The 13,366-nt window shown below is 41.4% G+C and overlaps 1 protein-coding gene across 13 annotated transcripts in view; it reads right to left on the bottom strand.

The window, feature by feature from the left end:
- The window catches only part of LOC311274230 (AT-rich interactive domain-containing protein 1B-like), a 216,168-nt gene that overhangs the window by 129,854 nt on the left and 72,948 nt on the right, over window positions 1-13,366 (bottom strand). For 11 of the 13 annotated variants that reach the window (XM_084381733.1, XM_084381731.1, XM_084381739.1 and 8 more), the window contains one exon: window positions 4,738-4,908. In XM_084381733.1, coding sequence (XP_084237859.1) covers window positions 4,738-4,908 — 171 coding nt within the window. The remainder of the gene's footprint in view (window positions 1-4,737; window positions 4,909-13,366) is intronic. The other 2 variants (XM_084381737.1, XM_084381734.1) reach the window with 1 other exon arrangement.

Raw genomic sequence — 13,366 nt, 5'->3', positions numbered from 1 at the left:
CGCTCATTTCCGTTTTTATGAGGCAGAAAGTATTAAGACAGTAACAAAATATCATGCTCTTCATCTGTTTTGTGTCAACTGTAATACGGCCAGGGGAGAGGAAGAAAGGGCACGGATTTTCTCCCTTTAAGTGATTTGTCTTGCGCTGTAATTGAAGCCAACAATCAGACCAAAAACATTAGGGTCCTGATATTTAGACTGTCTTCCAAATATATACTTCCAGATTCCTAACCTATGAGCTTAATTTTTTTTTTTCCACAAAGCAGAAATCATTTTTATTGCAATTTTATTGAGCATTTGGTGGGAAGTGACATGCAAACATACACTTATCAAACTGAATAGTACATGAGGTCAAAAAAACTCCTCAACCTATTAAGTTGAAGTATATATCAGAGTGGTTTTAAGAAGTACAACACAACCATCAATTTAAAAATATCTGGCGTTGTCAGCACTCAAAAACCACCAACAAACCACCCACATTTATTTTTTTTCCAAAGCCTACTTCTTCATTGATGTGATATTAAATATTTTTTGTATTTTTTCGCATCAGCCTTGATGTCTTTGAAATGTCTTTTTAGCCGGCTCCGCTCCTTGCAATCAGATGAGGTCACAGCAGTGCAATAGACTCAAAAGAAAGACGGCATTTTTCGCTTCGATTTGTTACAAAACCAGCTAATAGCGGTCGGTTGCAGAGCAAATTCTATGTCAAAGGCAGCTGGAATGGTTCCATCAACTGGAGGATGTCCTCTGGCTAGGGTTAATGGGAGTGGAGTGGGGGGAAAGGAACTGCGAAGAGCGCCGGAAGAACAAAATAAAGAACTTTTCAGCTTGGATTTCTCCGAGTGATGCAGGGTCAAAAAACAGGGGTCAAAACCACAATGACGTCCTAATCTGGCGTGCGCTTGCAATTGTGTGTATGTGTGTGCGTGTAATCCGCTCCGTGCGGCTCACATCATGTCTCATTTCAGCCCAGAATCACAGAGAAAGGTCACCGTTTGACCTTTTCACAGCTCGGAATTGCTACAGCGCAGTGGGCTGATTAGTGTACACACAGACACACACATACAAAAAACTGACACAAAGACGCACACTCGCTCAGAGCAGGAGAAAAGCACACCAAATCCTCGACTTGTAATCTTGGACAGCTGCACTGTGTAAGTTTTATTTCCAGACATGTTTACTCTTGGATCCAAAATCAAAGACATGGAGCTAGTATCTTTGTGATTTAAATGTATTCTGGTATTTTCTGGCATTCTTTCCCTCGCTAAATTACTCTCTCGCTCAATCGATGGACAATTAACTTTGTCTTAATGCCACCGCACAGACTTGTTTTTGTTATGTGTAAAATGTCATGTTTTTTAATGATCAATATTGTGTATTTTCGGTAATTACTTGAACATAAACTCTTGAAATAAAGTGAGTGCTTGGACCTGCTTTTTGCACTTGTTACACAAGAAAGAACTGAGTGCAAAAAAACCCATTTCAAGGGAGCCTATTAGCCTATTACCAGCTATAAATTTCCATTTACACATAGCGTATATGTCTTCTCTTGTTTCAGATGAATTGGACTGCGAGTTGGAAAGAGTGTCCTTTAACTGTGCTTGTCCATTAATAGCCGGGTTTCTTGTTAAAGCTCATTTCCCACATGGAGTATGGGAGCTGGGAGCTTATTAGTGGACGGAAAGAGTGGATTTAGTTAGTTCCATCCGTAGTTTGATGGCGAGTAGACAGGAGCAAGGAGGAGTTGGCGTATCGCCTGCTGTGTTGCTCAGAAATAAAATGCTGTGTAGCTCCGACACATAGGAAGGATTTCTAGATTAAAGGTGAAGACAGCGGGATGCGACATCGATGCAATGGCTGCTGAAGGTATTGTGGCTTTTATGCAGCGCTAACAAGCGTCTGTGCTGATTGAAACATTTTCCCTTACAATCGGTGCATTTATACAGTAAAAATGAGAAACAGAAGAAAACCAGCTCCCTGGTCATCACAGCAGTCGGCATAGCAGCACAGGTGAAACAAGGCTTTGGCCAATCAAAGTGCTTGGGCAGAACTACCTGGTTTATAAATGCCAGCAAGGGTCAATTGCCGCCACATCATCAGCGATGATGAAAACACACCATTACTGTCACAAAATGTCAAGGTGGCCATGGATCTCAGCCTCTCCTAGTTAGAGTGAATAATGTTTGTTCAGTAGGCTGCATGGTCTGTGTGTGTGTGTGTGTGTGTGTGTGTGTGTGTGTATGTGTGTCAGCATGTTAAGTGAGGAAACAAGAGTAAGTGCTTTTCCAGTGTGAGACAATAGGCACGCTGGCTGAAATGTTCACTCAGAATGAAAATTACTATGCTAAGACTAACGATTTCCTTTTTTGACAACGTGCTTTTGTGTTCACAATGGCTTTTTGCTTGGCTATTTATCTTGGTGTGCTCAATATTCAAGGCTGTCTAAAAGAAGGTTTAACTACATCTCAGTAAATCACAGTGTAACTACCTAGACAGACACAACGACACCACTGCCAAATGGCATCAACTAGTGCAGATGCTAAATAAGTCTATTCCCATTTGTGAACTACTAATGGCTGATATGGTGTCTGGGCCAAAATAAAGGATGCTTTGTGAAAGTAGTGCTGTCTCTGCTGCCCTGTGCTGATATTTGCTGAGATTAAATGGTTCTGCATAGCACATTTTTCTTTGTGTATCCTGTTCTGTGCTGTGTTTTATGTAGTCTATACAGTTCTGTCCTGTAAAGATGAGCTGTCCGCATGAATATATTCATTAATATCACTCGCTGTTGATTTGTTCTGTAGTGGCAGAGGTACGGATCATTCATGTAGAAAAGTAGCAATCAATCTAATGCCATTTAAAGGTCCAGTGTGTAGGATGTTGTGGCATCTACACTGTAATCCGTAATCTAAAAACTTTTCAGCTCGTTCCACTTAGATTAATAGTCTACTTTACCTGGTAATTCTTGGGTAATCGGTCACTTTTAAAATTTACAGTGTGGCAGTTTGTTTGTAGATTGCAACCAACTGAACATCCCTCGCTTTACTCTCTCCTACGGTGGCCACTAAGAACGCGTAAAACAGCGCTTGGTAGACTACGTGGAAGAGGACCGGCCCCCTGTGTAGATGTAAAAGGCTCATATTCCTTTTCTAGATCCCCCTAAACCCCATATACTGGACCTTTAAAGTACTGCTTCAAATTACTTAGTACTTTACTTACTTGGTATTAGAAGCCAAACAGTACCAAAAATAACTTTTTTAATTGCAGATGTGTGAATGCGTCAGCAGCATTTTAGTACTGTAGCTGGCCCACATGGTGCTTCACTGACTACTTTATATGCTCTTAAGTCTTTAACAAGCACATTTTGTTAACAAAATCTACTGTCCTATTGTAATCTATTCTTTAAAGGAAGTGTTAACTACATGTATATATGCACTGTTTTCCTCTGAAATATAGAGTGGAAATTAAGTTAAAGTTTTCACATAATTACATAATTACAAATGTGTACGCTGTTCCAATCCCTCCTATGAACCACACTGCGGTTCTCTTGTTTGCAATGCTGTGAATTAGGATTTTAATTGAGTGAAATCAGGTATTTTTACATGTAATTATAATGAATATCAAAATCAAACTAAATATTAGATATGGACTAATATAGCCAATATTGCTGAATTAAAACATGCCTGTCTCAGCCCTGATACTGATCTTGTACAATGGCCCAAGGCATCCCTGCTTAACTCGTCTGTCTTTTCCTGTTCTGCTTCATCCTGTCTTCTCCTTTCCCTCCCTGTTCTGTCTGATCTTCCCCTTCCTGTCCAGTTCTGTTGTACTGTAATCTTTCCCGTCTTGCACTGTTCTTTCTCCTTCCCCGTTTTGTTCTGCTCTGTTGTGATCCAGGGCAGGGCTGTTGGCCAGAGTCACTCCACACAGGCTGATAGATCTCTCTAGCTGCAGAGTGGATGGGAAACACATGGGCAGCCTTCACTCAACTCAAAAACAACTGCTTGAACCCAGCTTCCCAATGGAAAAACTTCTACAGAACATCATGCTGGAACTTGGCAGGACAAGTCTAGATACATAACTGTGGAACAGGCCCTTTGTTGTACTAAGGACTGGGTTTACACAGGCTGGTTTAATGTACCATATATGTTTATACACTATGACTGTCTGAATATTACATTCAAATGTCCCATTCCTGTTAAGTGTGTGTACAGTATGTGCGTGTGTGTGCTGAAAGAGGGCGAGAATATTAAAATAGAGAGAAACACGGAGAGTGAGATTTACCTAAAATACCTCACATGAATAATGCAAGGGAATAATATGACCCATACACCAGGCATGTTGGACCACCAACACACCGCACTATCGTTTACACACAAACACACACACGCACACACAGACAGTTTATCCCTTAAGATGATCTCGCCAATCCCAGCACTGCTAAAATATTAAAATAGAACCCATGGAAAAAGATTTGGATGCAATCCCTTTCCTGCTGATATTTCAAATTTCATTCTTCATCTGATATGTGACATCTGCGTATCTGATGTGTAACTGATATATGTATTCATATATATTTATTGAGTTATGGTAATCATTTCCAGTTTTGCTCATGGCGTGCAAAGGGGACTTTGGTTGCAGCTGAATCTCTTGGCTAATTTCTCCACACAGGAAACAGCGCAGTGGGTGTCTGGTTCTGCATGTGATGAGTTAATGTGTGTGTGTGCGCGTTGGTACCTGTTGTGGCGGTGGTCGAGGCTGCAGGTAGGGGCTCTGGGTTGGGCCTGGAGGGGTCTGCTGAGGGGGGCTGAAGTACGAAGGGGTTCCCTGCTGGCCCGCCTGCTGCTGCTGCTGCTGCTGCTGCTGGCTGTAACCCCCCATGCCCTGCTGGCCATATGGCGCCACCTGCTGAAACGAGCAATCACACAACAATTAGAGGGGAGATATTAAGTATGGAGTCATAAGAGTGCCAGAAAAAACGATGAGGAAATAAATGAGGAAACATAAGGAGGATTAAAAAGAGAATAAATAAGTAAATGTGGAAATATGAAAATAAATCTAGAAAGAATGAATTGCTAAATAAAAGAATTTGGAAGTCTGTAGAGTGCATACCTCCGCCAAGGCCAAACACGCCCCTTTAATTTAATCAAGCCAAATCCAATATCAAACTTAACCATAAATAGCCATAATTCATCAAGATCCATGCATTGTTCCCTGAAAAATTTACAAAAATTACCAAAAAAAGGCTCTATCTCGCAATGTTAAAGAAAATGCCTAATTCCATCCAGAAGTTAACAGGGTCTATTCTGGGCCGAGACCCATTCTCCATCTAAGTTTCGTGGAAATCCATTCAGTAGTTTTGGCGCAATCCTGCTCACAAACCAACAAACAAACAAACTGACACAGGTAAATAAGATAACCTCCTTGGCAGAGGTAAATATAAAGGGAAATAAAAGCATAAATAAATGTGGAAATACAAATAATTAAATATGAAAGAATTATAAGCATTTTCATTTATTTGTTTATCTATTTCTGTGTGTATTTATTTATATTATTATTTTATATTCTGTTAAGTTGATATTAGTTTTTTTTTATTGTTTTATTTATTGTTTATTTTTTCTTTATATATTTTTTATGGCACTCCGATGACTCCATATAAGAGAGGCTGTCAGGTGCAATTAGTAGTCACTCACATTCACATAAAACAGAAGAGTCTGGCCTACAGTTCTCTAGACTGATGAAAAATAAAAAACAAAACATCCCTCGTGGGCCCGCACAAACTGGCCTCTATCCATTTCCCACTTCATCTGATTGTCCCTCAGCTGAAGTTCTTAATTTAGCTCAGACCAGGCTGACACCCGTCTCCCAGCAGTCCTCTCTGCCTAATGAACTCGCACTGCAGAGAAGTCTAACTTTATGTCCTCTGGCTTGCCAAATGCATCCTCCTCTCTACATTATCTCCGTCTCGGTCAGCTCACAGATGGGATGAGGTGTGTTGGATATTACTGCTGGCCCGTCCCAGGCCGTAACCCTAATGAGGGACACATGGATGAGCGGGGGCATTCCAGAGCAGAGCATTTAAAAAAAAAAAAAAACTAACTTGCGAGGGCGAAGCCACGCCAAGTGCCGATGCTGCATTACACGGTGGTTATGAGAGCGAATGTGAACAGGGAGTATGTGTAACAAGCTGGCACCAATACAAATGTAGTCTAAATCCCTCCTTGTCGTTTGTTATGACTACAGACAGCGCCAGGTGCTCCTCGCTCCTCTAAGGATTTCCTATGGAGGCTGGGGTTTTCTCATTCACACAGACACACACACACACGCTCACACAAAATCCAAGTACAGACTATTAAACAACATTTACGACCGCTGGTGAAGCACTTTGACAGCACTTTTCATGTCATATTTTTCCCCCATCATGTCATGTTGCTTTTTTATTCAGTGACAACCGTAAGTGCCACCGCAAACTCATCAAACAAGCACACAGGCTGTAATTTTGGGCATGTGTAAAGCTCACAGTCCACCTCCAGCCTTTTGCCCTGAGCCTTAAACTTGAAATGTCCCTTTAAATCTTCTCGAGCAAGCTTGGCAAAGTAAAACCCTCTCTTTTACTCTCACTCTGAGTGATTTATATCTCATATGATAGTATTATAGGGACTCCGACGTGACGTAACCACTACATTACATTACGGTCTTGTCTGATCAAAAGCAAAGCGCGTAACATCCAGAGTTGTAGTTTTACGGGGACTGTTATGAGTGAGAGAACCCACTCATAAAAGCCCTGTTGAAACTGATGGCTGGTGTAAAATATAGTGAAAAGTGATCTGGCTGCAGAGGGCAAGGGGAGATTAAAACGTTTGAAATAGTTTTGAAGAGTAACTTCCTTTGAGTGGGTGTTGAAAAAGAAATCTTCTCTCGACACTGGCAGAAGCTTTTTGACTCTCTGAATAGAGATGATTGGACAATGTGGAATACTTTTCACTTCAATGGAAATCTGATTAGAAAGGACAGGTCTGCGTGTGTGTGTGTGTACAGCGTGTGGTGTGTGTGTGTGCACAGTGTGTGAGTGTCATTAGGCCGATGAGACAGACAGACAGGGTGAGATCAGTCTAGCTGGCAGAGAGGTTAATAGCATGGCCCTGCTCATGCCAACAGCACCAGTGGATTCATTACCACCAGCCAGGGCAACACACACACACACACACAAACGCACGCATGCACACACACTGTGTCACTCACAGACATAGCACTCACATACCGATGTACTCAAATGAATGCACATGAATTCTAGTTGTCTGTATGTAGGGATTTGTTAAAGAAAGACAAACAAATACTCTCTCCCTCTCTCTCTCACGCACACACAAACACACACACACACACACATCATTAGATGCGGATCAAAGCCACTCTGATAAAACAGTAGCATCCAGTGATCAGCGATGACAGGCTGGTGTAACACAGTGGGTCTCAACTGGAACACTACTGTTGTGGAATTGGCGAGGATTAGGTCGCCATGCAGATCGAGACCAGACAACCGTGGGTGGGTTCCTGTCTTAGACACGTACAATGACAGGCAGACAGACAGATAGGGCGAGACAGTGACAGATAGAAAGGGGTATAGATAGATACCACATAGGCGGAGTGAGAGACAAATCACACAAAAAATGGTAAACAGAGATCTTTAGGTTTGTGCCTCCACAAAAATCCTCTTGGTGCTATAAATATAACCTTGTTACAAGGCATGAAAAGCATATGAATAAATAATAAACTACACTGGTTTCTGTTGTCTTTAAAATTGCCAGTTTGAATTGCTGAGATTTTATATGTAAAAATACACCTGGGACACAGCTAGCGAGCATGCGGGTACGAGAAAGCGATAACACGCCGACGTTACGTCTGCTGTCTCTCTTCGCTATAAATCAGGAGAAAGCATCCCGTGACTGACTAGATGGGTAAAAATAAGTATGCAGAGCTGATTGAATAATGTCATGTCATGTGATTCTTATTTCCTGGATTTCCAAGTTTGTTAAATTATTGCTATTGCTAGAAATAACCATCATTAATGTATGCTACTAGTTAAATAATCTTTAGTTAATAGTTATGTTACTGTTGACAATGAAATGCTTTATTAACCATTTATTAAGCAATTGTCGAGGTTTAAAAACATGGCCATCAAGATCATGTTCAATATCATTTATCAACCATTTAGTATCTTAAACATCAGGCGCAAATTTACAATAAATAATTGCTTCATAAATGATTAATAAAGCATTTCAGTGAAATTACTATCAATTAAAGTTTAATTAAGAATGAATTTACCATTTATAAATTATAGTTATTATAAAGTTTTACAATGATTTACCAGGTTCATACATTTGTTAATGATGACAACAGACCTTTTTCATGGCAGATATTCCGACATGTCATAGCACTGCCGTCTGTTTTTGTTCACACTGAACCAAGCAGCGGTGCAGAACCAAGTGAGGGGTGATGGTACACAACATACCGTTGACATCCGTGTGTTTTTTTAACGTGTTTCACCCCAGTTTCCACCCGTTAATCTAAACATGTAACGGCCAACTGTTTATAATCACATGGATGCAGTTATGATGTGTTGTGATTGAGATCCTAACCCACCATGCATCGTGGAAAGAGACAAAGTTACGTCTAATTTACATAATTACGTAATCGCCATCAGTAAACAGCGGACCCTGTCTGGCTTTCACTAGCTAGACAAACTAAAGTTTGCTGAAGGCTCATTTGGGTGGTCTCACAGTCGCGGTGATCTTTTTTCATCACAGTGAACTCATCGAACCGACACACCCCTGTTCTGCGCCTACGGCTTTTACATTCACACAGACGCCATCTCGCCTCTGCTGCGGCTCTGATACTACCTCCGGAGGCGGATCAGAGCTGCAGCCAAACTGTCCCCCCCTCCGCATCTGTAACTTTCACACAGATGGCGAGGCGGAGTATCGGGGCATGATTCCCGCACTGAAAGGGCAGTGTGAATGGTCCTACATTAACAATGGCCACATGCAATTTAGTTTTGCCACTTCCAAGGCCCTTGCATCGTGCATGCTAGCTTACTGGCATGGCTTAAATGGAACAGAGCCTTTATTAATGCAATTAGCACTGTAACACCTGTTCCTGTCCCGCTATGACAAGTCAAAATGTCTGCTGTGAAAAAAGGGCTATTAGCACTATTGAGCAGGTTAGATACACTGTGACTGGCAAAAATCTGGTGACTTCTCCAGCAATTACAAGACAAACCAGTGTGGCTGAGAGCGCTTTTGAATTTAACTTGACTGTCTGATGATCACTTGTCTCATAAGTCTTCCCATACACAGAAATCTCTGCTTCATCCACTGCATTGAACACAAACGTACATACATAGATGCCCAGAAACACAGACACCTGTCTGCGCAAAAGCAGTGAGTCATGCCTGTTTATGTGCCACTACACAAACAAGTGCATGCAACAGCCTTTCCATTTGCATGCTCATGAAATACTTAACATCAGAACACCATTTCTGGAACACACAATGCACTGTCCTCTGGGTTACAACACACCAATACAGAGAGATCCCATTGTGACGAGACAAACAACTGGCTTTTTGCAGAGGACTCTGAAAATCAGAGCTGGACTTTCAAAGAGAGGAAACAGGCCGAAAGTGTTTGATAACCACAAGTGGAACATCACTGAAAAAGATATGTGTTTATAAGCAGATAAATAAATAAAAAACAAATTTTTCACTCCTGATATATCAGTATTTTCCCCAGAAATCAAGTATCGGCCAGACTCTACTAAATATAAGGAGATGGGCCCTTTCAACAACGTTACTCTCTCTGCAGAACTGTGTTGTAGGGGTTTGAGGGACATTCAGGTGATTTGTTGGTTACCCATTGGCGTGGAAATCACAGATGAACACACAATACATTACTATCATTGTATTCTTCCCGCATTAACGATATATCATAACAAAGGTGATACCTGATATATCACAAAGACGAAATCAACGCTATATCATGATATCGGTAACTGAAGAGGAGAGAAAAATGTATTTAAAATGTCAGGAACAGTCTTATGGTTGATTTTTTTTATCTATACTTGTTACCAGCGAGTGGTATCACAAGTGGAAATATTGCGATATGTTTGATTTATCTATATTTTTTGTCCAACCCCTATTACACATTAACCATCAGCAGATGCATGCAGTACTTATCTCTGCAAGGTCTGTTTTTTATACTAGAGCGTTACAAATCCCCTGTGTAAACGGTTGTTATCATGGCCAGAGGTGATTATTGTAAATGCAACCTTGAATTATTCTTTACACTTTCTCCTCATTGTTGACATCTAGCTCATTTTCAAGCTGCCTGTAACTGAAACCTTCACAGGGGGGACCTTTAAAGAACGTCCATTTTTTCAGCGTGTTCAAGATGAGAGAGTGACGGATATATAAGCAGGTCGACAGGCAATCAGGTAAGCAAGCAGAAGAGACAGACGCGGAGACAAAAAGAGAGAAATACCGCCAGTCAGTCAGTCAAATAGGCACAGAGACAGCAGGCAGACTGGAGGTCTAACAAGTAGCAACCTGTCACAGTGGCTTTGGGAGGAAAGAAAGAGTCATTCAAATGCAGCTTCTGTTTGATCGCTGGGGGCGGCTGTATGAATGTACTGTACCTACTGAGTACACACCAGCTCGGTGAAACCTGATTCTCTTTGACTGAGAATATGCTTAGTGATAAACAGACTCGCTGTGCTGTTGCTTATACCAATAAAAATAACTGCTGGAAGTAGAAAATAAGACCATTCGGTGCCTTTTTCCTTCCACTCAGGTGTGTGGAAGCAGGCGAAATAACAGTGTGATTTATCCAGAGTGTCTTGGCAGGCACACAGTGTCAAATAAATGTCTGTAATGAAATGACAACAGATGTGAAGTGCTGTAGGGAGAAATGACGCAGAATAGACGTCCTGCGAAGCAAATAATTCACCATAAACTGCAGAAACAGTGTGATGAAAACAAAAGCCTTGGCGGCATATTAAGATACAAAGACAAACACTCACACAAACACTGAGGAGAACTCAATCAAAAATCTATCAAAACAAGAGTCGAATGAAAAGGCAGACAATATCTTCCTGCTCTGCAAATGGAGGGAATAAACAGCCATCCATGGCAGTGGCGTGTGCATGTGTGTGTGTGCGCCTTAAATCAGCCGTTTAAAAACCTTGCACGGAACAAGGCACTGCTTGTAATTCAATTGGGCCAATGAGCAATAGACAGGGATTTTCATAATTCTGTCAGAGTGGCGATACGGCTGGCTGGCAACTGGGACCACAGGTCGCCCGTTTTGAGTGACAGATGGGCTCAGCCAACCAGAGCGCTAAGCAGAGCCACCACCCACGACCCCCTAAACACACACACGCACACGCACACACTGAGCGGCATGACAGGGACACACAGGCGCCGCATCAGCATTAGCATGCTGTCATGCTAGTTGGCCACCACAGACCACAGAAGTGCCAGCTCGAAATAAAGAAAAGAAAGCGAGAGAGAGAAAAGGGTTACGAGTAATAAAGAGTCCGATGAGCTGACACGGAGAGTGAAACAGAGGAGAGGCACGATACAGACATGTGAGGAGAAGGCTGGAGGAAGATGTTTAGAGAGGCAGAGATGGAGCGATAGGCAGGAGGGAGATAGAGGAAGGGTGTTACAGACTGAGATACAGTACTTAAAGGGATGGATAAAGCGATGTTTCACGTGATAAAGACAGAGCGAGACAGATAAAGACGGTGATGCCGACAGAGAGATATGTGGAGAGAAAGGGGTGACACAGACAAGTAGCAGAGGGAGGAAGAAGAAAGGGCTCAGAGGAGGGATGGATGGGTAACGTGAAATAAGCATGAAGACGAATGGAGAGAGGGAGGAAACATGAATGAGTGGAGCGTCGAGCTGTTTGATACTCACAAAATTTGAAGAATATAGGTGAGGCAGGGTTGAGAGGTGGAGACACATAGACGGGTAGATACTACGGATCACACCAGGCGAATGATGTTAATTGATTACCGTTAGCGAGCTGGGACAGCAGCAGTTTGAGTTGACTAGGAAGGAGAAGTGTTAACCGCGTCCCACTTATTATAAGTAACAAATTAAAAGTGTGTTTTACTTGAGTATGCTTATCAAAAAACACACTTTTAATTTGTTTGTCTTTTATTTTAGAGCGTGCTGTTGATGCACACATTGAAATACAGTACACAAAGGATAATGAGGTCACAATGGCATATAATATGAGCAAGTCGCTGTAGGTGTGGAGACAGCTCAAGAAAGATCTAAGGAAAGCAAAAAACAAAAAAAAATAAAATATCTATCACCATTTGGTTTTATAAAGTCATAGTTCGACTGAGGTTAGACTTTGCATAAGTTGTATAATTCTTGTTCATATGAAACGATAAAGTATTAGTTTAACTACTGCAACAACGAGTCAACACAAAGGATAAAGCTGAGAAAGTAGGCATACTTGAGTATACTAATGTCTCCTTTCTATTGCGAATACACAGCTCTCCCCCCTGATCTATACAAATGGAAATTACCAGACAGGCAGTTAGTTATAATATAAATAGCTTATCCAACACCCTTGCAATGATTGTAGGGCACACTAATGAAAAGGACTCACAGAGTACACTGTCTATACTATATTATATATGTCCTGCAAACTGGAATAGCCTATACCTGCCCAGCAACATTCGCTCAAACTGACATCTTTATATACAATCCCATCTGAATGTCATTATATATTACAGCACCAAGCTAAACATATCTTTTATTACTTAATCACACAGGAATGATATTGATCAAGAACTTGTTGTAGCAAGTTAGGTGTTTTTGTCTTGGTGGCAGCCATTCTTCAGTAATGAAGGAAAATAAGTCTTATTCAAAAGGCCTCTTGCCAAGGCAGGAAGAAGCCAAGATGTTTGAATATAATCACACAGAGCTGTAAGCTTAGCTACTGTACCTACTGACAGACAACTGCTCTCTTAAAACAGAATTATACACACACGGGTTAATCGCAGCATCACTGGAGGGATGGATGTGAATGCAAAAAAGCCGACTACATTAAAATAATTACATTTGTAAACAGAGTGCAAAATGAAGCATGGTTTTTTTCACAGCCAGACTCTCTGGCAGTTCAGTAAAACCTAACTTAAAGGCAGATAATCAAAGGAAATTTCAGCAAGGGAGCGCAGCGGGGAGACAGTAAGGGAGAAATGGCAGTGTTGACAGATCTGTCAGTCAAAAGAATGAAAAGGTATACCGGCATCAAAATAGCGCCGACGACTGTGGCAGTCGCCTCTTCTTTTTTTC

This window comes from Pagrus pagrus (genome assembly GCF_965226575.1).
Source record: "Pagrus pagrus genome assembly, chromosome: 18".
Taxonomy (NCBI): Eukaryota; Metazoa; Chordata; class Actinopteri; order Spariformes; family Sparidae; genus Pagrus; species Pagrus pagrus.
The sequence above is the reverse complement of the archived record's forward strand: the minus strand, read 5'-3'. Positions and strand labels throughout refer to the sequence as shown.